The sequence below is a fragment of the Arachis ipaensis genome, chromosome B9, assembly GCF_059453495.1.
Source record: "Arachis ipaensis isolate K30076 ecotype BB chromosome B9, ASM5945349v1, whole genome shotgun sequence".
Classification (NCBI taxonomy): Eukaryota; Viridiplantae; Streptophyta; class Magnoliopsida; order Fabales; family Fabaceae; genus Arachis; species Arachis ipaensis.
In genome coordinates this window covers 150,491,216-150,518,211 of record NC_142444.1, presented here as the reverse complement: position 1 = coordinate 150,518,211, position 26,996 = coordinate 150,491,216, and the positions used below count along the sequence as shown (strand labels likewise).

General features: G+C 31.1%; 1 protein-coding gene across 1 annotated transcript; it reads left to right on the top strand.

Moving 5' to 3' along the window:
• The first annotated feature begins 20,529 nt into the window (after positions 1-20,529).
• Positions 20,530-24,012, top strand: LOC107624671 (sucrose transport protein). The gene is made up of 4 exons (XM_016327126.3): positions 20,530-22,090; positions 23,081-23,144; positions 23,263-23,306; positions 23,431-24,012. The coding sequence occupies exons 1-4, from the start codon at positions 20,813-20,815 to the stop codon at positions 23,608-23,610; spliced, it is 1,566 nt and encodes a 521-aa protein (XP_016182612.1). The 5' UTR covers positions 20,530-20,812; the 3' UTR covers positions 23,611-24,012.
• Positions 24,013-26,996: the final 2,984 nt, after the last annotated feature.

The following is a 26,996-nucleotide window of genomic DNA, read 5'->3' as shown; positions in this document are numbered from 1 at the left end:
TAACAATAATCAGGAAATATATAAGACTCAAAGTGATATTTACCCGTGCCGTCATTAGGCCAAATGATCAACCATACGATGGGAGGGCGTGGAGGGGCATCAGCTACCTCACCTCCGTGAGAAGACTCCGGGGCTGCAGCTTCCGTCGCTAGAGACAACATCGCCATGGTAGCGGGCTGCTGAGCAGTAGGAGGCAGCGTCGTCACCTTAGACGAAGGCACGTAGTTGGGGTTAGAGACCATGATGAATGGCTAGTCCAATAAACTCGCAATCTATGACGTCACCGAGGTGGTTGGAGTAGAGAGAGAGGATCCAGAAGTTCCGGGGGTACCAGAAAGAAACCCTTCCTCTACCTCCACCATGGCTACGACCACGACTAGCAGCCTGATCTGGCAGACCTCTACCCGTCGGCATGTCTGAAAATAGCATACCAATTAACAAAAATCAAAATAACAAATCAATGCTATTCAACAGTAAGTTCAACACCAAGTCAATATTATTCAAACAAATTTCAGCAAATTTAACACAAATTCAGCATATTCAACACAAAATCAGCAGCATTAACCATTAATCCAGTCAATTTTCAACACTTTCAGTAATATAACGCAAATTAAAAATCCTAAAACTAACTTGTATTAACCATCTAAAATCAATATACTTGGCAAAAATTCTGCGTATATAAATTGTAAAAATATTAGCAAACAACTAACAAACAGATGCAAAAGATAAACTACTAAAACCCTATTGCATGACCAGCCAAGGAAAGCACATGCTTTTCAAAGCATCAATATCATCATCACATAAATTATACACCGATTTTAAATTTTCAATTCAACGAATAAATTCAATATACTTGGCAAAAGAACAAAAGATTTACAGCAAAAAAAGATTTAGCTAAGTAATTTTTTAAGCAACACAGTACTAACAAATTCAACTAAATTTCAGTAATTGTTCAACAAAACAAATAGTATTTTAACATCAATTCACACAAATTCTGCATATTCAACACAAAATCAGCAGTATTATCTATTAGTTCAGTCAATTTCTAACACTTTCAATAATATAACACAAACTAATAATTCTATAACTAATCTATCTTAGCCACCTAAAATCCACTAAAATAAAAAAATTAACTCTAACTAAATTAAATAACTAAAATTAGAATAATGAAACAACCAAACCAAAACATAATGTGAAGAAGAAAGAAAAAGAGTTTAAAGAAATATGGAATGCAAAATTAAGAGAGAACTGAGAAGAGATGAAGATGCAGCGACACTATGACGTTGTCGGAGCTAAAGGAAGTGGAAGGGTGGTTGCTGAAGGTTGGAAAAGTCGCCAAAGACTGACGGGCGCGGCGGCGTGATAATGGTGTGGGGGTGACGGTGGTTTAACAGCGCGAGAAGAAAGGAGAAGAGGGGATAAAGGAGAAGAAGGGAGGTGTCGCGGTGGGTTGACGGCAACAGATCAGAGAGGAAGCTGTGACGGTGGTAGTGAGTGAGACAGTGGAGGAAGTGAGAGAGTGGATGAATCTAAAATGAGGAAAAAGAAGCTAAGGTTCATGATTTAAATTTACACCCTTGTTATTGTCAGAAAAATCCGACAATAAACCGTTGCGGGTCACTAAAACGCAGCGTTTTACTAATTGGGATTACTATCGGAAAAATTCGACGGTATATCCGACGGTAAAAGATGCGCCAATTTAATTTTTTCCCTCCAAATATTACCGGCGTATTTACCGTCAGAAACTAAAATCCGCCGGTTATTACTTAACCTTACGAATTCAACGTCGTTACTAACAATAAATTCGACGGTACTCAACGTTTTTCTTGTAGTGATATTAAAAACAATATTTAGTGTTATAAAACCATTTTTTCTAAAAGTTTAATTTGATAGGAAGAGACATACAAATGGTTATATTTCTGACGCACTCTCTCAAATAAGTGTCTCTTTTTTTAATTTACTAATTAAATTTATACATAGTTTTTGTTTTTTTTTATTAACCTTATGCTAAATTTATTTCTTTTGGAATTCAACAAAAATTGAACTCTAGATCTTTCGATTTTAAAAATTTTAATACCATATCACTATGCTAATTAAAGAAATACAAGAATAATTATATCTATAAAAAAAACCTATTATATATAAACACCATGCCCCAGCCGAGACGTAATATATTAGAGGCCACACAAATTAAAAGAAATGAAAACACCACCAGATCAGGCAAATTTTCTTTAGCAAGCTTCATATCGTATATTGAAAGATGAGGATGATATGATGAACCATGTAAAAAATATGTTGGAGGCCTAAGATTAAAGTCAAGGAGTGTGATAATTATTATGCATATTATATTATATGTGGCATGCTATATGAACAGAAAATAATGCATGAATGAATTGAAGTGGGGAATACAATAAGTCAATATCAAGAAGCAGGTACCAGAGAGAATCCAACCCACCCTTGAATTTCCAATGTGGACCTGTGATGTGTTCTCATGTCTCGAGGTTGCGGTTGGAACATGGAAGCTAAGGTAATAAACATCGTCACCCGTGACCAGTATAAAACCTTAAGATTATTATTTCACCTTCTTTAATTTAATTTTATTTGGTCCAACATCAACATTACAAAAAAATAAATAAATAAATAAAGAAAACAATCGTGCCCACTTGGAGTATATATAATATAAAATTTGTAAAGAATAAAGATAGTGTTGTTAATATGTAAATAAGATATTAAATTGGTAAGGGAACTAACACAATACACATGGTGATTAAACATAGCAATTTGCATGGAGAATAATATTTTTTTAATATATATAATTGTAAGATATCTATATAGGAATATATTGATAATATACCTAATGATGATGAGACTACAATAATAATAACAATGGATAAACTATATGTATATGTATATATCCATATGCTTATTATTATTAGTGAAAATTATAACATCTAGAAGAATATAATTTTAGTTTTTTCTTGTCTTCTTTTTCTTTTTAACTTTGAATTAGATACTATAATATATAAGATTGAAAGGGAAAGAAAATATTTATTTAGAAGGTGAAAAGTGTACTTGTGATACAAGAGGGAGAACAAAGAACAAGAAAAAGGTCATATTATAAATAGAGAAAGAGAAAGAGAGAGAGAGAAACCAATAATAATAGCACTAATAAGTATGCTGAAAAGATTGAACATTCAGATATTTTCTTTTTTTTTTTTTCCCCACTATTTTCTTTAATCTACTCACGTCATTTTGCAATTTGAAATAATAAGGGAATTTTGAGAAGTAGCCAATGGTGTGCCCACAAAAAAGATTCTACAATAATAATGGGAATCAAAACTTGTCCTATCACTACACTATATATGGCTTGGAACATATTTGTATGTGCGTGGATATATAAAATTAATTACTATATCACACAATAAAAATATTTATTTATTTTTATGAGGATGTTAGAGATATATTATAATTTAAATTTTAAAAAAAAAGAATATTATAATATGATATCAGAATTTTTATAATCTAAAAATTCTAAAATTTAATTTTTGTTAGACTAAAAAAAAATTTAGCATAAGGTCAATAAAACAAAAAGAAAATTTGTACAAAAATTCAAATAAATTTTAAAAGAATCTTGTGTGAAGAGATATATTAGAAATATATTTATTTATATTTTTTTTAGGATAAAGTATATTTTTTGTTCTTAAAATTTGACAAAAATTTTAAAAATATTTCTAAGTTTTATTTTGTTTCAATTTTGTCCCAAAAGTTTTTGATTTGCATCAAATATACCTTCGATGGCTAAATTTTCAAAAAATTTAAGACCAATCTAACAATAATGTATGAAAATTATGCTTGATTTACTTGTGTTGAGGGGTTGTTCTTATAAAATTATTGTTGAATTGGTTTTAAATTGTTTGAAAAATTAGCTATCAGGAGTATATTTGATGCAAATCGAAAATTTTTAGGACAAAATTGAAATAAAATAAAATTTAGAAGTATTTTTGAAATTTTTATCAAACTTTAGGGACAAAAAATATACTTTACCCTTTTTTTATCATTTTAAACTTTTAAAAAAATAATATCATAACAGAGGACTTCAATTGTGTATTAAAAAAAAAAAGTGATATTGTGCATGATATTGTATCCCAATACAAAGGCCAAAATGGTACGTGTATAATAAATAAACAAGACTTTTTTTTTTCCCCTTCTTTTTTGAGGATTATATTAAAAAGTTTATTCGCTGGAGTATATAGAAGAAAAGAACTACGCAACGGATCATGGAGAACATTAAAAGACTGATAAGAATGTGAATTAAATTCTTCTTCTCTCGGAACTTGTCTCATATCGCTTTTTTTGGTTTTTCCAACTTACATGTCTAAAACCTTATCATTTGGCATAAAGTGTTGGATTCTATGATAGTTTAATTTTAAAAATACATATATTCTTCCCCCACTTCCTTAAATTATTTATTTTTTTATATATTATTACAATAATTTTTCATTTTCTTGATATTAATTAAAAAGCAAACTACATAAGTATTCGTCACTATCAAGTAGATATCCTTGATTATTTTTCTTCTTCATACCTTACAATTATTAGTTATGCCCAAAAAGATATATATGATTATTAATTAGCACTTGACCTATATACAATGCACTTAATAATAATAACTCTCCCATATTATAAAATAATAATATATATGATGTGAGAGAAGGGGGAAGAAAACAAAGAAAAGAGAATCTGATTTGTTAGTATATGAATTGCACTATAGTCCCACTTCATAGACAAGGGTTTTTCACTAGTCAACACACATGGTGGTTTTGAATAATTAGAACAACTAGAAAGGCAAGACCTTTAAATCACTTTGAGTCACAAACTCTCTCTCATTCATGGCTTCACAATCAATCATGCTGGTCCCCCTTTGATTAGTTTCTGTTATCTTTCTCTTCATCTTTGATGTTATTTGCCATTTGGCTTGTTTTCTGCTTCATATAGTGCAAGTGTTGCTATAGCCTATAAGACAAAAACAAACGTTAGTGCTTGTACAAAAAACATTCCCCAAATAACAAAATAAAATGTCAAAAACAAGTATTTTTATTTGACTTCATACTCTACTACAAATAGTATTATTTTTTTGCTCATTTTTTTCTTTTTAGTATATATACCTAATTGATTCATTTATTTCTTTTACAAATAAAATATAAATAATAAATTAAATAGAATACGGTGTATTAAAAATTAAGTAGGTCTAATTTAATCTCAAAATTAATCCTAATAATAAGAGTTATGTCATATATTTATAAAGATTATGAGACTTTTATTTTTAAAAATAATGTAAACTTCATACTTGTTTATATGATATGAGTTTAAAACTCCTTTTCAATGATAGAAAAAAAAATGAGTTGATTTGATATCTAAAATGGGTAATAAGTATAGAAATCACAATTCAAATTGAAAAGCTAAGGTTTACAACTCTTTAACTTTATTTTGAGTTGAGTTATAACATTAAACACGAAAAAAAGAAAATTGTTGGAGAAAAATTACTCTATCATTGTTAGTTAATTTTAAAGATATAATTATTTACGTATATTTTTTATTAGTTTAAATTTTTAAAAAAATAGTTTTATGATATGATATTATAATTTTTATGATTTAAAAGTTTAAAAAACACTGTTAGAAGAAAAATTACTCTATCATTATTAATTAGTTAGTGTTAGAGAGATAATTTATTTATATATTTTTTTATTAGTTTAAATTTTTTTAGATAAATAATTTTATGACATGAAATTATAATTTTTATGATTTAAACGTTTAGAGTTTGATGCTTGTTGATCCGAAAAAAAAAAAGAATTTCAGTATAAGATTAATAAAAAGAGAAAAAATCTATATATACACAAATTTATATATCTAAAAGAAATTCTTGATAAAAAAAATATATTAGAGGTATAAGTATTTATATATATATCTTTCTATTCATTTAAGTTTTTTAGAGAAATTATTTCATTATTCGTTAGAAAATGGCAAAACTATATATGGAGGTTCCAAAAATTATGGGCCTTTCATCGATATAACAATGGTGTTTATGACACTCATAATCATTGTTGTTGTTAAACATTGTATTCATACATTCATCCCACAACCATCGGTTTCATGATTTTTCCAATTCACACTGAATCTATATACCATCATGTCACAGTTGACAATTCCATCATGCATGCAATTTCAATTGTTGATCAGTTTAGCATACGTGACAAGTATTCATCGTTCTTTTGGTAGTGGAATAATCCCCGTTCAGCAAAAGCCTATTTAATTTAGAAAGATCATCTTATTAATAAACCCCCAAAAAAAAATTAAGAATAAAAAAATAGGTCATATTAGAATTGAAATTGAGTATGGGTCTAACTCAATTCTAAGACTATATTTATTTTTTGGGACTCGGAGTGAGATTAAGATTAAGTATTGTGTTTGGTAACTAAATATTGAAATTAAAATTTCAGTTTTGAGATACAATTTCAATCTCTTTAGTACCTCTAGAAAGTAGGAACATAAAATACTGAAATTTTAGGGACGAAATTGAAATTTTAATAGTGTTTTTTTAAAAAAATACTCTCATTTAATTTTTAAATTCTAAATCTAATCCTCAAATTTTTTATTTATCTTAAATTAAACATAATATTAAAACATAACTTAATTTTGTATATTTTACACTAAATATAATTCGAAGAATTAATTTAGTCTCTATTTTGTCAGTTTCTATCTTCCAATATTGCTTTCTCTTTTAAACACATTCTAAAAGCTAGTTTATAAGATGAAAAATATTTCACATAATCACGCTCATAAATTATTTAGAGACTTTATTTTTGAGAGATATCTGTAAATTTGTAATACACCTTTGATAACTTAATAATATTAGATTGGATAAATTATAATATTATATTAAAATTGAGATTGAATGAGTATAATTTAGTCCCAAAATCTAGTTTACAAAATAAAAAATGTCTCAAATATATAAATAATTATCTAAAGATCGACCTTATTGGAGTGATGTGAAACTTGTAATAGGTCATTAAGTGATACTTGAGGTATACGCTTATTGCATAAAAGAAATATGACAAAAACCTAATCACCCTAAAAGAAACAAGGGAGAGTAGACTAAATGAAAAAAAAAAATGTTAGCAAATTATTAGAAGATATTTATATTTTTAGTTTGATAGAGTTCATATTAGAGACTTTGTTATTGCTATATTAATTGTTTAGGTCGAGTTAGGTTTGAATTATCGTTCTATAATAATTTAAATTACTATATAATCGTATTCCGAATATTAAATTGGGGTACTTAATTAGTTATTATATCTTAATGACGACTCCAATTATATATGTATCTATGTACTTCCTAACTACGGGAGTGGTGTTGTGTAATGTCTAATGTGTTAGTTAATTATCTTAAAAAAAAAAAATCATTTAAAAAATATAAAAGATCCTACTGTACCCATGTGTAAAGGAATCAGAGGAATGTTTGAATTTCATGTACATTATTATTTATTTACTGAAATATTATATATCCCAAGGCCAGATCTTTGGATTGTAGCTCTCCCTCTTGAATTTGCAGTTTATTCTATGTTCATTCCTCGTTATTATTTTTTTGCAAGTGGCATAAATCATTGCCGTGACTTCTTGTACTACTCATGATTTCTGGTCATGTATATGTAATTGTACTGTACTTACTAGTATTCGTTTATATATTTTTTATTTTTTTATATAATTTAATATTAGACATAATGACACTGTTATTATGTGATGAATAATGTATGTAATTGTCATCGTCTTTCTACTTTAAGAGTCTAATATTAAAAAAGTGTTATTTTTTTTAAAGTGTCGCTAAATAAATAAAAAATATTTTTAATATAAAAATCTTTATAAAAAAATATTTTTAATATTTTTATTAAAATAAACATCTTTATTTTTAAGCTGTATATATAAGACTTAGCTTTAATTTATACATCTTTTGACAAATTTAATGATAACTTGAATTTATATGTAATACAAGAATGGTTAATATATAACAATTTTTAATTTTTTTTCTTATATTATATTAAATTAAGTAGGTCTAATTTATTTTAAAAACTAATTTAAAAGATAAGAATTATTTCACGATTGCAAGAACTATAATACTTTTATTTTTAAATAATTGAAACTATTAAGGGTGTTCATGGATCGAATCCGATGCGAAAATTACGGATATAGATCCGATCCACAAAGCTATCAGATCGGATCGGATTGTGAATTTTATGTAGGTATCCGTATATCCGATCCGCATATCCGCAAATCCGCATAAATAAATAAATAAATAAATATTCTTCTTATGTTTTATTTTAACTAATAATGATCATATGTTGTATTATTTTAATTTTTTTATTTAAGAAAAGTATGTTTAATATTATATTAAGAGTAAACATATTTAAAAGAGTAAAAAAAGGAATTTTATTAATATCTTTTTAATAAAAATAAGCTTTAAAAAATATTTTTGTGTTTTGCGGATATATCCGATATGCGAATCAGATCGGATCGGATCCAAGCTTAAAAATTACGGATATTGGATCCGATCCGATAATTTTAGTGCGAATCAGATCGAAATTTTGACCATATCCAATCCGATCCGATCCGCGTTCACCCCTAGAAACTATAAGTTTTACGGATTAATTTTACTGTTCAGGTCCACAACAGTAACTAAGAGTAGGATTAAAAATCAATAATTGATAATCACATATAAGAGAAGAATAGAGAAAAATTAAACTTCATTAATTAATATTCTCCATTGATATTATAATTTATATATTTATACTTATAACAGAATTTTTTTCTTATAATGTTTCTTTTTTATTTATTACATGATTGTATACTTTGGTGATGATGAATTTTCTGACCGATAGATATATTTTGTTAATTGTGGTGGTGAAGTCAGAATGGTGATTCTGATGTGCTGGTTTGTGTGGCTTCTAGCGGTGGTGGTGGGGCAAGGTTGGGTGGGTACAAGGTGAGGTCATGAGGTGGGTGAACATAACTATTTTAGATTCACACTTAAGAACATTTTTATTTTAATTAAAATGTTTTTAATTGGTTAATTATTCATAATTCTTTATTACATTCTTGACATACTTGCCCAGTTAATTTGAATGAGTTATATAAATATATTATTCTTGAATCAATTGGTTTTATTGTGGGTGGATTTAATCGAATTGATTCAAAATTATTAATTCCTCTCTTACTTTATTAATTACTTTATATATCATTTCACTTTAGAGAACTCATTTTTACTATATTTACATGAGAGAAAAGTGCCTATACTATTATGCTTTGACTCTTTATCTCTTTTTACAAATATCTTCAGACAGTAAAATATTATTTTAGTTTATTATATTTGGATTAAATTTTAATTTTATTTTTAATATTTAAAATATTTTATTTTTATTTTAATATTTTATTTTATTCTATTTTAATTTTTTTAGTTAAAATTAGTTTTTTTCTAAAAATAACCTTTATTCTATTTTTTTTTTTAAATAATAATAAAAACTATAATTATAGTAGTTATAATGATGATAGTAATAATTTGAGAGTAAAAATAATAAATTAATAAAAAAAGTTTAAGCAATATCAAAATCAAACTATAGAAAATCAATTAATTACACAGAGCCTAAGTAATATAATACAATCTGTTTTTCTATTATTGACGGGGTTAAGTATGATTTTGGTTCTAACGTAAAAGTCGAAAATCAATTTCGTTCTTGGCCTTTTTTTTCACTACAAAATAGTCCCCAAAATTTCAGTTTATTTTAAAATCGTCATTTTTACCAATTTTATTTTTTTATTACCAAATTATCCTTCATTAAAAAATTATAAAATAAAATAAAAAAGAAAAAAAAGAAAAAAAGGCATCAGAGAGAGAAAGAGAATCGGGGGAGGGGGGAGTGAGAAAGAGAAGGGGGAGGAGAAAGAGAATCCGGGGGAGAGGGGAGGGAAGGCCGCACCGCCGCACCGCTGCACCGTTGCACCGCCGCACCGCTGCACCGTTGCACCGCCGCACCGCTGCCTGTGATCAGAAGGGAAAACAGAGAGCAAGAGAGGAGAAAGCTAAGGAAAAAGAGAGATCGGAAGGGAGAAGGCTAAAGGCCACCGCCGTTGCTCCTCACTGTCGCCGCCGCCGCTCCTGCTCCTCGTCGTTCAGTCCTCACCGTTGGATCTCACCGTGCGCTATGAGCCGTTTCTGCTCCTCCTCCTCGCCCTCGCCGACGTCATCGTCTCGCCCTCGCTGTCCCCCTTGTCTCGCTGCACTTCCTCCTCGCCGTTGCACCTCGTCTCGCCGCACCTCTTCCTCACCGTCGCACCTCGTCTCGCCGCACCTCTTCCTCGCCGTCGCACCTCGTCTCGTCGTTTGTTTTGGTAATTATATTTATGAATTTTTTGTTCTTGTAATTGAAGATGAATTTGAAAATTTTTTTATTTTTGTAATTGCATCTGAGTTTTGTTAATAAAAGAGGGAGAATTTTAGTTTTGAATTTTGTTGATGGTTCTGAGTTTTGATTGTTCTTATTTTCTGAGTTCTGATTTTCTGAGGTGGGGTGGAGGTGGTGGGTTTTGAGTTTTGTTGTTCTTCTGATGATGATGATGATGATGATCATGATGATAATGGTGGTGGTGGTGGTGGGTTCTGGTTTAACTTGACCTTCTGGTTGATTTTGGTTGATTTTGTTGTTCTGATGATGATGATGATGACCATGATGATAATGGTGGTGGGTTCTGGTGCAGCTTGGGCTTCTGGTTGATTCTGGTTGATTTTGGGAGAAGTTCTGATGATGATGATGATGACCATGATGATAATGGTGGTGGTGGTGGTGGTGTGTTCTGGTTCGGCTTGGGCTTCTGTTATGCTTCTGTTGAGTTTGGTTGATTTTGGGGGTGAAGGGGGAAGGGTATTTTCGTCCGAAGGACGATTTTAAAACAAATTGAAACTTTGGAGACCATTTTGTATCGAAAAAAATGCTGGGGACGAAATCGATTTTCGGCCTCTACGTTGGGGACCAAAATCATACTTAACCCTTATTGATGATATGTACGTCATATTTCAGCCAACCGCACAAAAAATTCGGTCACAGAAACACTAAAAAGCACGTTCACTAAAGCAGTCAGAGAAAATCAGAAACCACCTAATGGCAACATGGCAAACCAGATATGACAAAGTCAATAAAAAATAGAATTAATTGAAAATATATGGGGACCTTTATCAAGTAAAACTGAATTTTACTCTATAAAAAAAGGGTAAAAAACCATACATGCATGTTTTTATGAGTATCACGTCTCTTCACTTTTGCTTAATCAACTTCTCACACCCTGGTCCACTTGTCTCGTTTGGTTTACTTTATTATTATTAAGACTGGTCTCTGGCTTGAGTGAAAGAGTTTTTTTTTTTTGCAGGTGTTCCAACCAAGATATTCAACATAAATCGACGTATAGCTCTCTCAACGAAAGTAGTTTGCTGCTCCAAGAGTCGCTATAACTCGGCAGAACCACTACAAACAGAATATTTGGCACCCACCGTGGGCCCGAAATACTAATCCCACCATATTAAAACTCTTTTATTACACACTATTTGCAAGGGCTTTAATAATGGTCGACAACAGGATCCTACAACTGACGCAATTCGAGTTGCTAGACCAAAATACGAAACTCCAAGCGGAGATCTAGAGGGTGATCGACCTACTAGCCCAGCATCAAAGTGGGAAGAAAAACAAAGGAGATCTCAAGAACACAAACTCAAACGACGAACATGTGTTGGAAGTCCGCCCAGAGGAAACAACTCCTCCTAAAGAAAAAAAAAAGACAATACCCAATCCTTTTTCAGATGATATTATGAAGTTTCAAATGCCAAATAACTTCATGTTGCCCACCACCTTCAAATCATACGAGGGGCTAGGAGACCCACACATCCACATTACTAAATTCCAGACGATGATTTTTTTAATGGTGCTTCTGACCCTATACTTTTTTAGATGGTGCGACTTTACTTTGGTTCTTTAAGTTGCCTGCAGGATCCATTTCAAATTCCGAAGACTTGGCGAGCACCTACCAAGCCCAAACATTTATGGACAAAACGAAGCATTACACGTTCCATCAAAAATTCGGCTACACAACAAATGAATGTATAGTGGCAAAAGACTTCCTAGAAAGGCTAGCCCGGCAAGGCCTTCTACAGACGACTACATAAAGAGGGCAATCCCACCCAAGAAGTCCATAACCAAAATTCAGGGGAAAATGACAAAGATAAATGGATGAGTTCTAACTATCCAAGGAGAATCATAAATTGAATTTCAGGAGGCTACGCTGGTGGAGGAGCCACAAGCTCGGCTTAGAAACGAAACTATAGGGCTATGTTAGCAATAGAAGGAACAACCCATCCAGCAAAGGAGGATGTAGAAACAATAGCAATTGCTTTCACACAATTCGATTTTTGCTATCCAAGCCCAAACCTGGACGACCTGGTGGTGATTTCTACTCAGACTGGTGACTTGTTAGTAAGAAAGGTCTTATTAGACCCAGGTAGTAGTGTCGATGTCCTTTTTTATTCAACCTTTCAGAAAATAAAATTGTGTGATAAGGCTATACAACCCTCCTCTGGAGAACTGGTCGGGTTCTCCGGAGAAAGAGTTCCAATGCTTGGGCATATCTAGTTAATGACTATGGGTGTGTTTGGCAAATGCATTGAAAGAGAAAAAGTACGTTCCAGCTTCTGAAAGTTTCAATTTTGGGTTTGGCTAATTTTTCTCTTTATGAAAGCAGAAGTGATTTTGTATTCAAATCACGTTTACAAGAAGCAACAATTCTTAGCTTCTGCGTTTCACTATCGGGCTTTTAGCCATTGACACTCAACATTTATTTTTTTTTTACCAACTTTATCATTTATACATGTTATTGTATTATGTATGGAATTCTTATTATTTCTCTTTATATGAGCTCTTTTTTTCTATTATTTATTATTTTTATTTTTTATTAACTTTTTGTTTGACATTATACAATTTTATAATTGTGATTGTGATTTTTGTGTGTTATATTTTTTATTATCTTTTTTTAATATGAGTTATTGATCCCATTATATATGTAATTACATACTCTGGTTGGCCTTAGTTTCGCAGGTCGAGTTTGGAGTTTGATATCTATATTTTGGAACTCCGATCTGTATATTATGTTTTTAGCCTTCTTTTGATCTTACCTATCCATTTTACGATTATCCATGCGAGTGTAATACGATTTTCTATTTTCGCTTTTGTTTAGCTTATTCTCCAAGGCTCCTAGATATGAATTCTTTCAACTATATTTATGTACGTATTTTACTTTTAGAGGTTGTAATACCTCGCCACCTCTATTTTACGACTTAAGCGTAAGGCTCTATGTGGTAGGGTGTTAAATTATGATATAGGTAAAGTAAATTAAACAAAAAAATTAACCATGAATAATAATAATAATAATAAATTATAGCGTACTAAAAAAGAGTACTAAGAGTACTAAAAATATACTATATAAAAAAACATATCAGAAAAAAGTATCAAAAAATTAAACATGCATAAAAAATATTATAATTAATGTCATGTCCTTTTTAGTAATTATCTATCTAAAAGTGATTTTAACTAATATTATCCAAACAATATTTATTTTATCAAAATCAATTTTGGTATAGAATTGTCAAACATAAATCATATTGACACAAATTTACTTCTACCCATAATCAATTCTATAAAATCACTTTCATTCAAACTCCAGGTTGACAAACGACAATCAAACACACACTATGATGGGGAAAGCCCCCAATAAAAAATTGTCGATATCCAGTACCTAATAGTGGATTGCCCTAGTCTATATAACATTATTCTCGGAAGACCTACTTTAAATTCTTTCGAAGCAATAATATCTACTTTACATTTGTGTGTTAAGTTTCATGTGCAGCAGAACTTGGTTATAACCATACACACCGACCATAAAGAAGCACAACAATATTATGATGCAAGCCTGAAACAAAGCTCTGTCAAAATAATGCCACCCGCACGCATGCAGGCAATCTATAGCTCGAAAGAATTGCCTCTACTATCTGAGCTTGACCCTCGAGAAGACTTCCAAGAAAGACCTCAACCAATGGACGATCTCGAGAAGGTAACTCTAACTGAAAATAAGAATCATTTTACATATATTGGAGGTGCACTTTCAGTTGAAGAGCGATCTCAGCTAATAACTGTGTTGCAAGACAATGCCGGCCTATTTACATGGACACCTGCTACATGCCGGGAATTGACCCCAGTGTCATTTGTCACAAGTTGGAAATTGACCCAACATTTCGACCTATAGCTTAGAAAAAGCATTACCTCGGTACAGAAAAAAAGGGCAGCATCTTTAGAAGAAACCAAGAAGCTATTTGTGGCTGGTTTCATCAAAGAGCTAAGATTTACAACCTGGATGTCCATTGTGGTGATGGTAAGGAAAAACTCAAATAAATGACGCATGTGCGTCGACTTTACGAATCTTAATAAAGTATATATGTTCCAAGAATGCATATCAACTACCTTGCATGGACAAGTTAGTTGATAATGCCTCTGGTTTTCGTAGCTTAAGCTTTATGGATGCATATTCTGGTTATAACCAGATTCTAATGCATCCCAACGACCAAAATAAGACAGCCTTTATTACAGAGATTGGAGCTCATCACTTTTTTCAAACTATATCTAAAAACAAACGGTTCGAGTAGAGCGATGACTGTGAAAAGTCGTTCCTGAAACTAAAAACTATCCTGTCATCACCAGCTCATCGCCCATATTACAAAGACCGGAAGTCGGTAAACCATTAATTATATTTGTATCTATCTGTTTCTAACCATGCTATCAGTTTGGTCCTTGTTATTGAAATAGAAAAAACTCATAGACTGGTATATTTCGTCAGCAGGGTCTCGCAGCCGGCTAAATAAAGGTACCCAAAGATAAAGCAACTAACCCTAGCCCTAGTAAGTACTGCAAGAAGGTTGAGACATTGTTTTCAAAGTCACACGATAATTACAAGGACGGATGAACTGTTTCAACAAATCTTGACTAGACCAGAGCTCGCCGGAAGACTAATTAAGTGGTCTATAGAGCTTTCAAAATTTGATATTCAATACTAGTCATGACCAGCGTTAAAGTCACAAATATTAGCCGACTTCATATCAAAGTTCACAAACCTTAACCCACAACCCCAAGAACCTATTTGAAAGCTATACGTAGATGGAGCATCTAACAGTGAAGGTATAGTGGGGATGGAATTCTACTTGAAGACGGAGCCACGGTGATAGTTGAACAATCCTTGCAATTCTCTTTTGATGCAAGGAATAATCAGGTAGAATATGGAATACTGATTGCTGGCTTAAAACTTGCACAAAACTTGCAGATAGCACGGCTTACGATATACTGTAACTCATTCTTGGTCGTCCAACAGATCAATTGATCTTTTCAGGTACAAGATCTTCTGCTCGAGCAATATTGGCTCATAGCAAAGGATCTCATTTTAAAATCCATTAAATTTAAAGTTATTCATATAACAGAAAATTACCATTTGTTATGCAATTAAGATTAGTCTCTTATATGACCCGTCAAAAAAAAAAAAACCCCGTCAAAAAAAGATTAGTCTCTTATATGTAGTTATTCGTCTCTAATTGTAATTCATATAATCAATATTAAACAATTCATTTTATCTGTATCTTTCATAGCCTTTATTATTATGATTGTCAACCTCTGGAATTTATATTTTTGAATAGTATTATATATCAAGTTGATTCGACTTCAAACTCATTTTTAGATAGATTTGACTGGACTCAAATAGATTTAAACAAACTCATAAATTTACTCCTGAATTTGCTTGGTGCTTGTGTTTTTGTCGTTGATTTGAACTTTGTTATTGCTTTTTGTTAGTGTTCTACTTTATATATATTTTTTTAAATAAAGAGACTCGAACTCACAATTTTTAAATGAGTACGAGGAGATTGTTATTTGAGTTCTGCTTTATATTTGTTGCATAATTGTAAAATATGTAAATGTACTTATTATAATTGGTATCATTATTTTAGTTTATTATGTGTTATATGGTGAAATTGTTAATTTTAAATATTTATATTTGAATAAATATATACCTTATGTGTGATATATTTAAAATAAATAAATAAATTCATAAACTCCATAAATTTACTTACAATCATGAGTTTGGCAATCTTATTTATTACTCGACTTCTCTTAATCTATCTATATACACACACGACACGAACTATATTTTGATATCATACAGCTAAAGTTTAGAATCTATTGCTCCTAACAAAGTTGTTTCTAGAGTTTGTAGTGCAACTCTGTAATTCTTACCATTTATGGCATGCGTCTTTATTTTTTATTTGTATTTTTAGTATTTTTATTTTTAAAATTTTGTAGTGCAACTCTGTAATTCTTACCATCATAGTTATATCCGACTTGGCAATCGTTGAAACAATAGATTATTGGTTACTCAAAACATATAATTATTTGAATTCATAGTCTAGTCCAAATTGCAAAAACCGGCTAGATCATACCAAAATTGTTGTAGGTCCGATCGATTCACTGTATAAAATTATTGTTCCGAGAATCAGACCAAATCAGTTAGTTTGATTGAGTTAACCAAAAATAAACTATTAAATTTAGCTGGTTTAAAATAAAAATCACTCAATAATAAATTAATATAAAAATAAAAGAATTCAATTAAACTGAATCAATTTAAGATAATAAAATATAACAAAATTATTTTTCTTAAAATTATATATTTTATATGTAAATATATCATTTTATTAAATTCAATTAAATATTAATAATTTAAAAGTTTTGAATTTTAGTTTTACCGCGATCACCGATCCGAGTTTGATAACCTTTTTTAAAACAACTTATTTCCGGTTGAACCGGGATAACTGTCAGATTTCAGAATAGGACACTGATTTTGGGGTGAAATATTGAAAGACTAAAAGTTGATGCATCAACTTTGATACGTCGTCGTCGCGATTTGGCACAGTTCATTGCGGACGGTACGTGGGCCCCACTAGTCAAAGGGTGTCGGTGGGTTTACGACCAACTTTTCTTATCAAAGTTTGCACTCTTTTCCCATTTTTTTTTTCTTTTTTCAATTTTAATTTTCTTTTTTGGGAATCTGATTCTATATTTATTTTTTTTTTCTCTATCTTTTCTTTTCCACCAGAATATGAGAAACATGTACATACTTGTTTTAAACTTTTTATTTATTTGTTTGTGGGATATTTTTGGAAAAAATTGGAGCCATGCACTTTAACCGTTTTCAGGTATTTGATTTCAAACCGTCCAAAAACTTTATTAATGGTAATCATGGATAATGTAATCATTGTTTATAATAAGCTTTGTTTTTTGCTTTTATTGTTTCCTTTTTTTTTAAAATCAAATTGTCTATGATAAGCTTTTTCATATGGTATTTTAAATTTAGAGAGGCGATGATGATAGTGTTATCCAAAATTAAAGCTTAAAAGTTGGTAAAATGTATCTAATAGTAGTCATACTCTTTTTGTTCTTTATTTATTTTTGGTTCAATATCTATGATTTTCATTCGGATATTCGGTAAATTCAACACCTGCAGGGTAATGTAGAGTTTCCTTTAAGCAACGTTTAATCCATGCATATCTCATTGAAAATTGGGTTGTTGAAGGGCCTGAACTTATCCAGTTATTTTAGTATCTTTATTAGCGGAAATGTTTGGTAACTAAGAAAAATCAGTCAAAAACAGTCATAATTTGCCTTATTTAGTATTTATTAATTGTTGCGATAATTAATTAATACTAAATAAAGTAAATTCTGACTATTTTTTTATCCACCTAACATTACCTAACTTATTACACCAAATATAATTAATTATTAGTCCCTAATAATATTAAAGTAGTTTTTTACTTGTCATGGTTGTTTAGAACATTTCTAATCTTTAGTTTTAATTTTATTTTATTTTAGATTTTACATAATATTATATAAATATTTATAAAATTATATATTATAAAAATTAATTTAAAATTTAATATAAAATTTATTATTCTAATATTTAGTTTAATTTAATTTAAGATTATAATATTCATTTAATAAATTTAATAGATATATAAATAATAATATTTTATTATTATTTTTTTAAATAATACAATATCTCTTTATTAATTCAGTATTATTTCAAAGATTATGTTCAATATAAATTTTAATTTCAAATCAATTAAATTATGATAAAAATCAAAATTGATACTAAAAAAATATCTCATTAAAATTGTTTTTATTTAAGTTCAATTACAAATTGGGGTATTAAGCATTTAAACTTTCAAAATATATTGTATTACTATATATTGCTATATATTTATTGTATATTTTAATCCACTTAAAAAAGTACTACGTACTATGCTCTGTATATGCACGGTATAATTTATTTGATCCTGAATACAGAATACTTGAATTTATTGTGCAAAACATAATTTGTCTGAATAGTATGAGACTACTCAAGGAACAGAGGAACAAAAAGTGATGTAAACCATTAAATTTCGTAATTATTCAAGCACCTATAATTAAATGTACTTTACTGTTTGTTACATAATCCTTATTACTGAAATACGTACATGCTAGCAAATATATTACATGAATAATCTGGAATGTGTTTAATTCTCTTTTCCTCTATACTCAACTTAGACGAGCAGCATCAATTAAATTCAAATGACATTCCCACGCACCTTATCTAGTTAAAGCATTTAATACCTGATAATTTAATCATACTTCCTTATCAACAATAGCACCCTATAATCGTGTTTTTAATCGATTACCTAGCTACATTTACAATTGGAAGTTATTCAGATAAAGATGTCTAAAACATCTTTTTTTAAAGATGTTTTTCAGTAACTAAAATTTAACATATATAATCGATTAAATTATATTATTTTTGTTAAAATTAGGCTAGATAAATTGATTTAACCAAAAAAATAATTAATCAAATCTTAAACTGGTCTAAATTAATATTATTTTTTTTTATAAAAAATAACTACAATATCTTTATTATAGAAAATAATTAAAATACTCTTATTTTATATATATATTAATTTTAAAAATTTTAAATTCTAACCCTACGATAGAAAAATAAAGAACTAAAATTTCAGATTCTCAAAATTAATATATATAATAAAAATATTTTAGTAATTTTTTATAATAGAGTCTATAAAAAATAATATTAATTTAAACCAATTTAAAATTTAATTTATTATTTTTCGATCAAATCAATTTATCTAATATAATTTTAATAAAAATAACACGATTTAATTAATTATATGTATTAATTTTTAATTATTAAAAAATATCTTTATAAAAAGACATTTTCAGCGTTTTATCTCAGTGGCTCCCCTTACAAATTTATTTTTTTTCCTATTACAATTCTACCATTATTCATATATATATATATATATACTATACGTTGACTCTTACTCTAACACTCATAATAATTACCTCAATGGTCCAATTAAAACATCTAGCTAGCAACAAAAAGCATTTACTGTGCTGGGTCCGTCTTATTAATATTATTGAGTTTCAATCCTGTTCTAATAATAATTCTTGAAACTCGTGATTATTAATTGCATACAAAATTAAAATAAAAAAATAATCCCATAATGCTCCTTAAAATACCAAACTTTTTTTTCTTTCTGTTTTGTACATAACATCAGGCTTTAGAGGGATATTTTGTGTGTTAAACTTAAAGAAGTAAAAGTTAAAGAAATAAAAAAAAAACTAACTAACATGTGTTCTTAAGACAAATAATAAATTTATTACTAGTGAAAGATTTAATTTTAAATAAATATAAAATAAATATATTAAATTAATTTTTAATTATTTTTTTCTAATTTTAATTTGTGTTCTTAATGCAGAAGATAAATAAATCCTTAAAAAAAAAGCGAGAACAAGGCAAGTAGTAACCTTAGCTGGCTCCTGTCCTGTCTTCCATAGACCATAGGAAGACAAATCCAATATACAGCAACAATCTAAAACGAGGAAACCCACATTAATTGAATCCCCAAATAAAATTAAATAATTGTGTTAATTAGTATTATTAAATAATTATATACAAGATTTAGAATTGAAAAAAATTGATTTTGATAATATTATTTTGATTTTAAATTGATTAGAGTTTAATTTTAGTTTATTATATTTATTTTTATTTTATTAAATTTAAAATTTTCTGTGTCTTGTTTTAATATTCTAAGTTTAAGAACATATAATTTTAAAATTTAAATATATGAAGAAAAATTAAAAGATATATAATATCTAAAAGATAATTATTATATATAGATTTTTTTTAGATAATAACGGACTAAAAGATAGATTATGATGGTACTTAGTCGCATGGAACGAGAAAACCCCCATTAATTGAACCCCTTAGCTTCCATACAAGTCCACGCCATAATCACCTTTAATTAACTCAAACGGATAAGCCCCTTAAAGCTCTCAAAATACAACTGCTACTACTTTTCTATTTACCGTATCCTCTCTCTCTCTCTCTCTCACATACACAGCCAACACAACACAGTACTGTTCTCAAAGATTCTCTCTCCATTACATGCAACTAAACATACCCTTTCTCCCTCCCTCCCTCTTCTATTATAAAAACCCCTTACACACCTTCCCCTCAACTCCACACCAAAACACACAAATTTCACAAATACATACACTCCTTGAATTGAAGTTCTTTTAAAAGCACAATGGAGTCCCTTTCCTCCACCAAACACAATCACAATCCTTCTAAGCCTAATTCTCTTCACTTAGAGAACCAGCCTGAACTACCACCGGAACCAAGTCCTTTACGTAAGATCATCGTTGTGGCGTCTATTGCTGCAGGTGTTCAGTTTGGATGGGCTTTACAGCTCTCTTTGCTGACTCCGTACGTTCAGCTGCTTGGTATTCCACACACTTGGGCTGCTTATATCTGGCTCTGCGGCCCAATAAGTGGGATGCTCGTGCAGCCTATAGTAGGCTACCATAGTGACCGCTGCACGTCACGGTTTGGACGCCGGCGGCCCTTCATTGCTGCCGGCGCTTTAGCGGTTGCCATCGCAGTGTTCCTTATAGGCTACGCTGCTGACATGGGACACATGTTTGGTGACTCGCTCGAGAAGAAGGCCCGCCCGCGCGCCATAGCCATCTTCGTGGTCGGGTTCTGGATTCTCGACGTGGCGAACAACATGCTTCAAGGTCCATGCCGGGCACTCCTCGCCGACCTCGCTGCTGGAGACCAACGGAAAACGCGGACGGCTAACGCTGGCTTCTCGTTTTTCATGGCGGTGGGAAACGTCCTAGGATACGCCGCCGGTTCCTACAGCGGTCTCCATCATATCTTTCCGTTCACAAAAACGAAAGCATGTGATGTATACTGTGCAAATCTCAAGAGCTGTTTCTTCCTCTCAATCGCGATGTTGCTAACCTTAGCCACGGCGGCGTCGATATACGTCAAAGAGAAACCACTCTCGCCAGAGAAATCAACTGCGGCGGACGCCGAGGACGAAGGCAAATCACACGGCATGCCGTGCTTCGGAGAATTGTCCGGCGCGTTCCGCGAATTGAAGAGGCCGATGTGGATCTTGTTGCTGGTGACGTGTCTGAATTGGATCGCGTGGTTCCCGTTCTTGCTGTTCGACACCGATTGGATGGGGAGAGAAGTGTATGGCGGAACGGTTGGTGTTGGTAAGGCATACGATATGGGAGTACGCGCCGGAGCCTTAGGGTTGATGTTGAACTCGCTGGTGCTCGGAGCGGCGTCGTTGGGGGTGGAGATTTTGGCGCGTGCAGTTGGTGGAGTTAAGAGGCTTTGGGGAATCGTGAACTTCATTCTTGCAATTTGTCTTGCAATGACGGTTTTGGTTACCAAGCAAGCCGAGCACTCGCGCCATTTCGCCCCTGGATCACACGACCCTCTTCCGCCGCCCGGACACGTTAAGGCCGGCGCTTTGGCTCTCTTCTCCGTTCTTGGAATTCCCCTTGCGGTGAGTAAAACCAATAACCATTTATTCTTATTTATTTCGCTTTTTTTATTTTCAAATATTTATTTTGTTTAATGGGAAAAGAAATTAAATTTATGATATTAATATAGATTTTGATTGAAAATGTATGTGTAGTTTTGGGCATAAAAAATAGTTTTGACTACTTTTGAATATTTAAAGAGTACTTTTACCATAATCATTTGCTAAATTCTTAAAATATGATGATTGGGTTTTATTTTGAATAATTAAGGGAATTAATTTATTTTGGGTGGGGGTGAGAGAAACATTGACATGTTCCTAATAATATCCGTTTCAGAGGAATATGAAAGGGAAAAGTTAGAATACTTTACCTACTAATTTTGTTTCAAAATAGAATTGAGGGGTGGCCATGCATGAATGAAGAGCATGTGAATGAGAGGCATGTGATTTTTTTTAAAATTTTATAATCTCAAAAGATCTTTTTTTTTTCAGTTTTTCTTGTCTTTTATGGGAAGTGTTGTGCAGAAGCTTGGCCTTCCCCATTAAAAACAAAAAAAATTCGGTATCGGTTTGATTAAGGCGTGTGACTGTTGTTTTTTTTATGTTACACAGACTTTATTTGAACTTTACCTGTTAAATAAAACAAATTGTGTTCTTGGCTTTGAGTGTTTGTTTGAATTGTCAAAGACAATTTTAATTAAACAGGACCATAAAGAAGTAAAAGACAATTGTTAACATGTGTTTGCAGGGATTTGTTTATTACTGTGACTAGTTTTGATTATTAAATTAATAGAGTGGCTAATATTCCTTACCCTGATTTTGATCTCTGCAATTAAATAAAAGATACCATTAAACTTCTAATAATCCATAGTTTAGGTACTTAATTCATTCAAATTTAAAAGAACATAACCAAAAAACAACTAAAGAAAAAGTTTAGAAACTTTATGCTTCTGCAAATCATAACAACAACAAAGTAATAAGCTAACATTCTTTATTATTGTGCATGTGTCACAGATTACTTACAGCATACCCTTTGCTCTAGCATCTATATTCTCTACCTCCACAGGAGCAGGACAAGGTAAAAGACAAATCAAACCCTTTTAGTTTGAAAATTTGGAGGTCTATAATCATATAGACCAATACTAAACTAAGATCCATAAGCTTAACCTATTGTTATTGTTTCGAAATCATTTCAGGGTTATCTCTAGGAGTTCTCAATCTTGCAATTGTCATACCTCAGGTTAGCATTAAATATTCATAAGATTTTTGACCTTATTAGTACTTCTTTTTTATATGTTAAAAAAAAATATTAGTTAGTCTGAATAATTGACTAATTTGTTTGTTATATATTATTATGTGTATAGATGGTGATTTCTGTAACTAGTGGACCATGGGATGCTCTGTTTGGTGGTGGAAACTTGCCAGCATTTGTGGTGGGAGCAGTGGCAGCAGCAGCAAGTGGCATATTATCCATAATCCTGCTACCATCACCGCCGCCGGATTTGGCCAAGGCCGCAACTGCCGCCGGAGGAGGCTTCCATTGAGCCAGTGCAGCAACATATATCTCACATCTCTTTTTTTGTCCCAGTCTTTCAATATTAGTAGCCAAAAACTAAAAGAAAAAAGGGAAAAAGAAGTTTTTGGTATTTGAAGTTGGTTGTGTATAAGGCCTTTTTAGATCCCAAGAAGAAAAAAACAAATATGCTGCAATTGCCCTTTTTGTGGCATCAATGACTAATAACAGTCATCTCAATTGTAAAGCCTTGATGTGGCTGTACATAACCCTGTTTCACCAGAAAGGTTCCAGCCTTGTCTTTTTTATTTATATGATCATGTTTTTAGTACCTTTTTTTGAGGAATGTAGTGATAAAAAGCTAGCTTGCATGCATGGATGGTTAATCCATTAATAATACCATGTGATGGGGAGGAATTCCTGAATTTGACTACTGCACTTCTTTTCTATTCCTTGCTCACTTTTCATTTTCTTCTTCCATTTTGTTGATTACTAGTACAACAATAAAGTTGATTATTTTTCCTTCTATACAGAAACAGAAACATGTTACCCTTTAATAAATATGGGTGGCAATATATATTATGTTACCAGTCAGGCAAGGAGGAGAAACCCAAAAAAGGATGATAAATATAAATGGAAGAAAGCCATGAGGGTGAAGAGATGTTAATGATTAGTAGAAAGAATGGTACCAGACTCTCTCTGATACCCTTAGGCCTTAGATGATTTTAAAGTAAATAAAAGAGTTTACTTTCTCAACCAATTTATTCTGTATAAATTTGCACTGAGAACACTTAAAAAATTTTCTATAGAGAGTTAGTTATCAAGAATAAAGAAATATGAGAGGGGAAAGAGCAGAGAAAAACTTCTCCATAGCTATAATCAATAATTCTCCTTTCCATCTTCTTTACTCTTGCAGGATCAAGGTTTATTCTCTTCTCTACTGGCTACTATAGTGTCAATGGCATCCCTCTAAGTGATTTTGGGTCCATTGTATTTAGATGTATATGGATTATGGAGTGTGTATAAGTAGAAAAATTCTAATATATAATGAGAATTTCATATAAATCAAATTGAAGTTTTTTATTTTTTTTGTCGGTAGATTGGACAACCCCAATTCTAGGTACACAACACATCCACACACTCCTCACACATTTTATCACATTTTTTTTCAATTGCATTCTGTAGGATTTGAACCCTAGACCTTTGAAGTGAGGAGGGGAAGATATGCTAAGGCTCATTGGCAAATTGAAATTATTTAAAGTCACCAAATTATTAGTGAGAGTATTAGATTTATTTTTGTCCTGGTCCATCATTATAGAATTTTTTGCCTCTCGTATCCATTTTAGGATGCTTTTCGGTCTGATCCATTTCAGGCTTTTAGCCCAACAAAATGTTGCTTAATGGGCCAATTATTATACTAACCCTAAATCCCTGAAAATAAGGTCCAAAAAAGAAGATCTCACTAATCAAATACCCAAATTACATACATAATGGACCGACCAACACCCAGAATTCTTTACCCAAATATCCCTAAAAATATTGTGATATACAGTGACAGTTCCTCCCTTCCTCCTGAGTCCTGACAAAAAATTAATAAAAAAAGAAGAGACATGTTGTCAACCGCCAATGAGCCTTAGCTCACATAGCATGTCTCTCCGTCCTCACCTCAAGGATCGCAGGTTCAAATCCGACCAGTTGCAATCAAGGAGAAAATATGGTAAGTGTGTGAGGAATGTGTGGGTGTGTGAGTGTACCTAGGATTGGGGGTTGTCCAATCCATTGGGGTACCTAGGATTGGGGGTTGTCCAATCCACTGACCAAAAAAAAAAAAAAAAAATGTTGTCAACCAACTTACCTGGTAGAAAGTAGAAACTCTGATTTCAGTTGACCGAAAACAAAAGAAAGTCTAAGTTCTAAAGCAATAAAAAATTCTGAACAGAAAATAGCCTGACAAAAAATAAGAAAAAATTAAAGCCTACCCCAAAAGGTATAAAAACTAACCACTGAAAATTATTCAAGTTAAAATAATTACCTACTTAATAACTTGTAGTTGTAGATATCGGATTGTAAGTGGACTTTGTAAATAATATAAAGATCCATAGAGTGATTAGGAACATAGTTGTCAAAATTAATGATTATAAACCGATCAGATTATTGATTTATTAGTTTAAGAAATAGATTATGAATTGAATTGTTTAAATTATAATTAATAAATATAATTTTTAAAAATATAATTTAATTCATATATGGTTATATATTTTAAAAAATCAAATATAATGAAAAGCACTTATTGTACATATATAAGGATCTAAGTTTTAACTTGAGCAAAAGCTTTCTTTTGTTAATTCCAACAACCCATACGTTGAAGTCAGTATGATATCATTATGTGCAGGTTGATTTGCGGTTCAACTTCTGTTCGCATCGGTTTTGATCAATTTAATTTGGTTTTAATCGATTTTTTTAACAGTCAGAATACTAGAACGAACCGATTTAGAATTTAATTTATTAATTTTTTAGTTAAATGGGTCAATCTAATTCGATTTTAACAATTATGATTACGACAAACTAAAATATAATAACATAAAGAAAAATTATCAATGTACAAACATTTTTTTATACAAATCTTTACAAGTCATTTAATCTTGTTACTCAAGATGGTTTTGGGTTTATTGATCCACTGGTGCTCAAAATAAGAGATATCATGCATTGGAATTGGCGGGTTGACTTTCGTTTGATTATGAGAGATGCAAACACGGTGGCAGATACTATGGCAAAGATGGCGATGAAGTTACAACTTTCGCATGTGGAGCTTCTTTCACCTTGGGAGGAGTTTAAGAGTAGTCTTAAATGGGACTATCCCTCTATTTAGGCAGTTCCTTGTTTTGTTTGTTTTGTTTTTCTTTGTTTAATTTATTTCAGTCACAAAAAAAATATTAACGCGCTTCGAACCGTATTACACATTTTCACTGCACCTTCTTCTTTTTCTTCTTGCTGCACGTTCTTCTTCCTCTTCTTTTTTTTTCTTTTCTTTCGTTTCTTGACTTCTCTTTCTCCTTCTTCATTTACGTGCTTTTATCTCTGTTTTTTTTCGTTATTCTCGACTTCCATTGTTTTTTGACATCAAGCTCTGAAATCGTTTTTGAAGAAGAAGTAGAAGATGAGGAGGAGAAAGAGAAAGAGTTCTGAATTATACATAAGGTATACTTCAACGAATTTTGGGTGTATTTCTTAAATCCTTTGGGTGTATTTCTGTAATCGTTTGGGTGTATTTCTGTAATCGTTTGCGTATATTTCTGAAGTTTTATTATCTTCAAATTTGACAAGAAACTCGTTTTCATGGAAGAAGAAGAAGAAGAGTTGTTCATAATGCATGGTGAGTAGTGTGCTTTGGAAACAAGAAGTTGTTGAATAACGTGC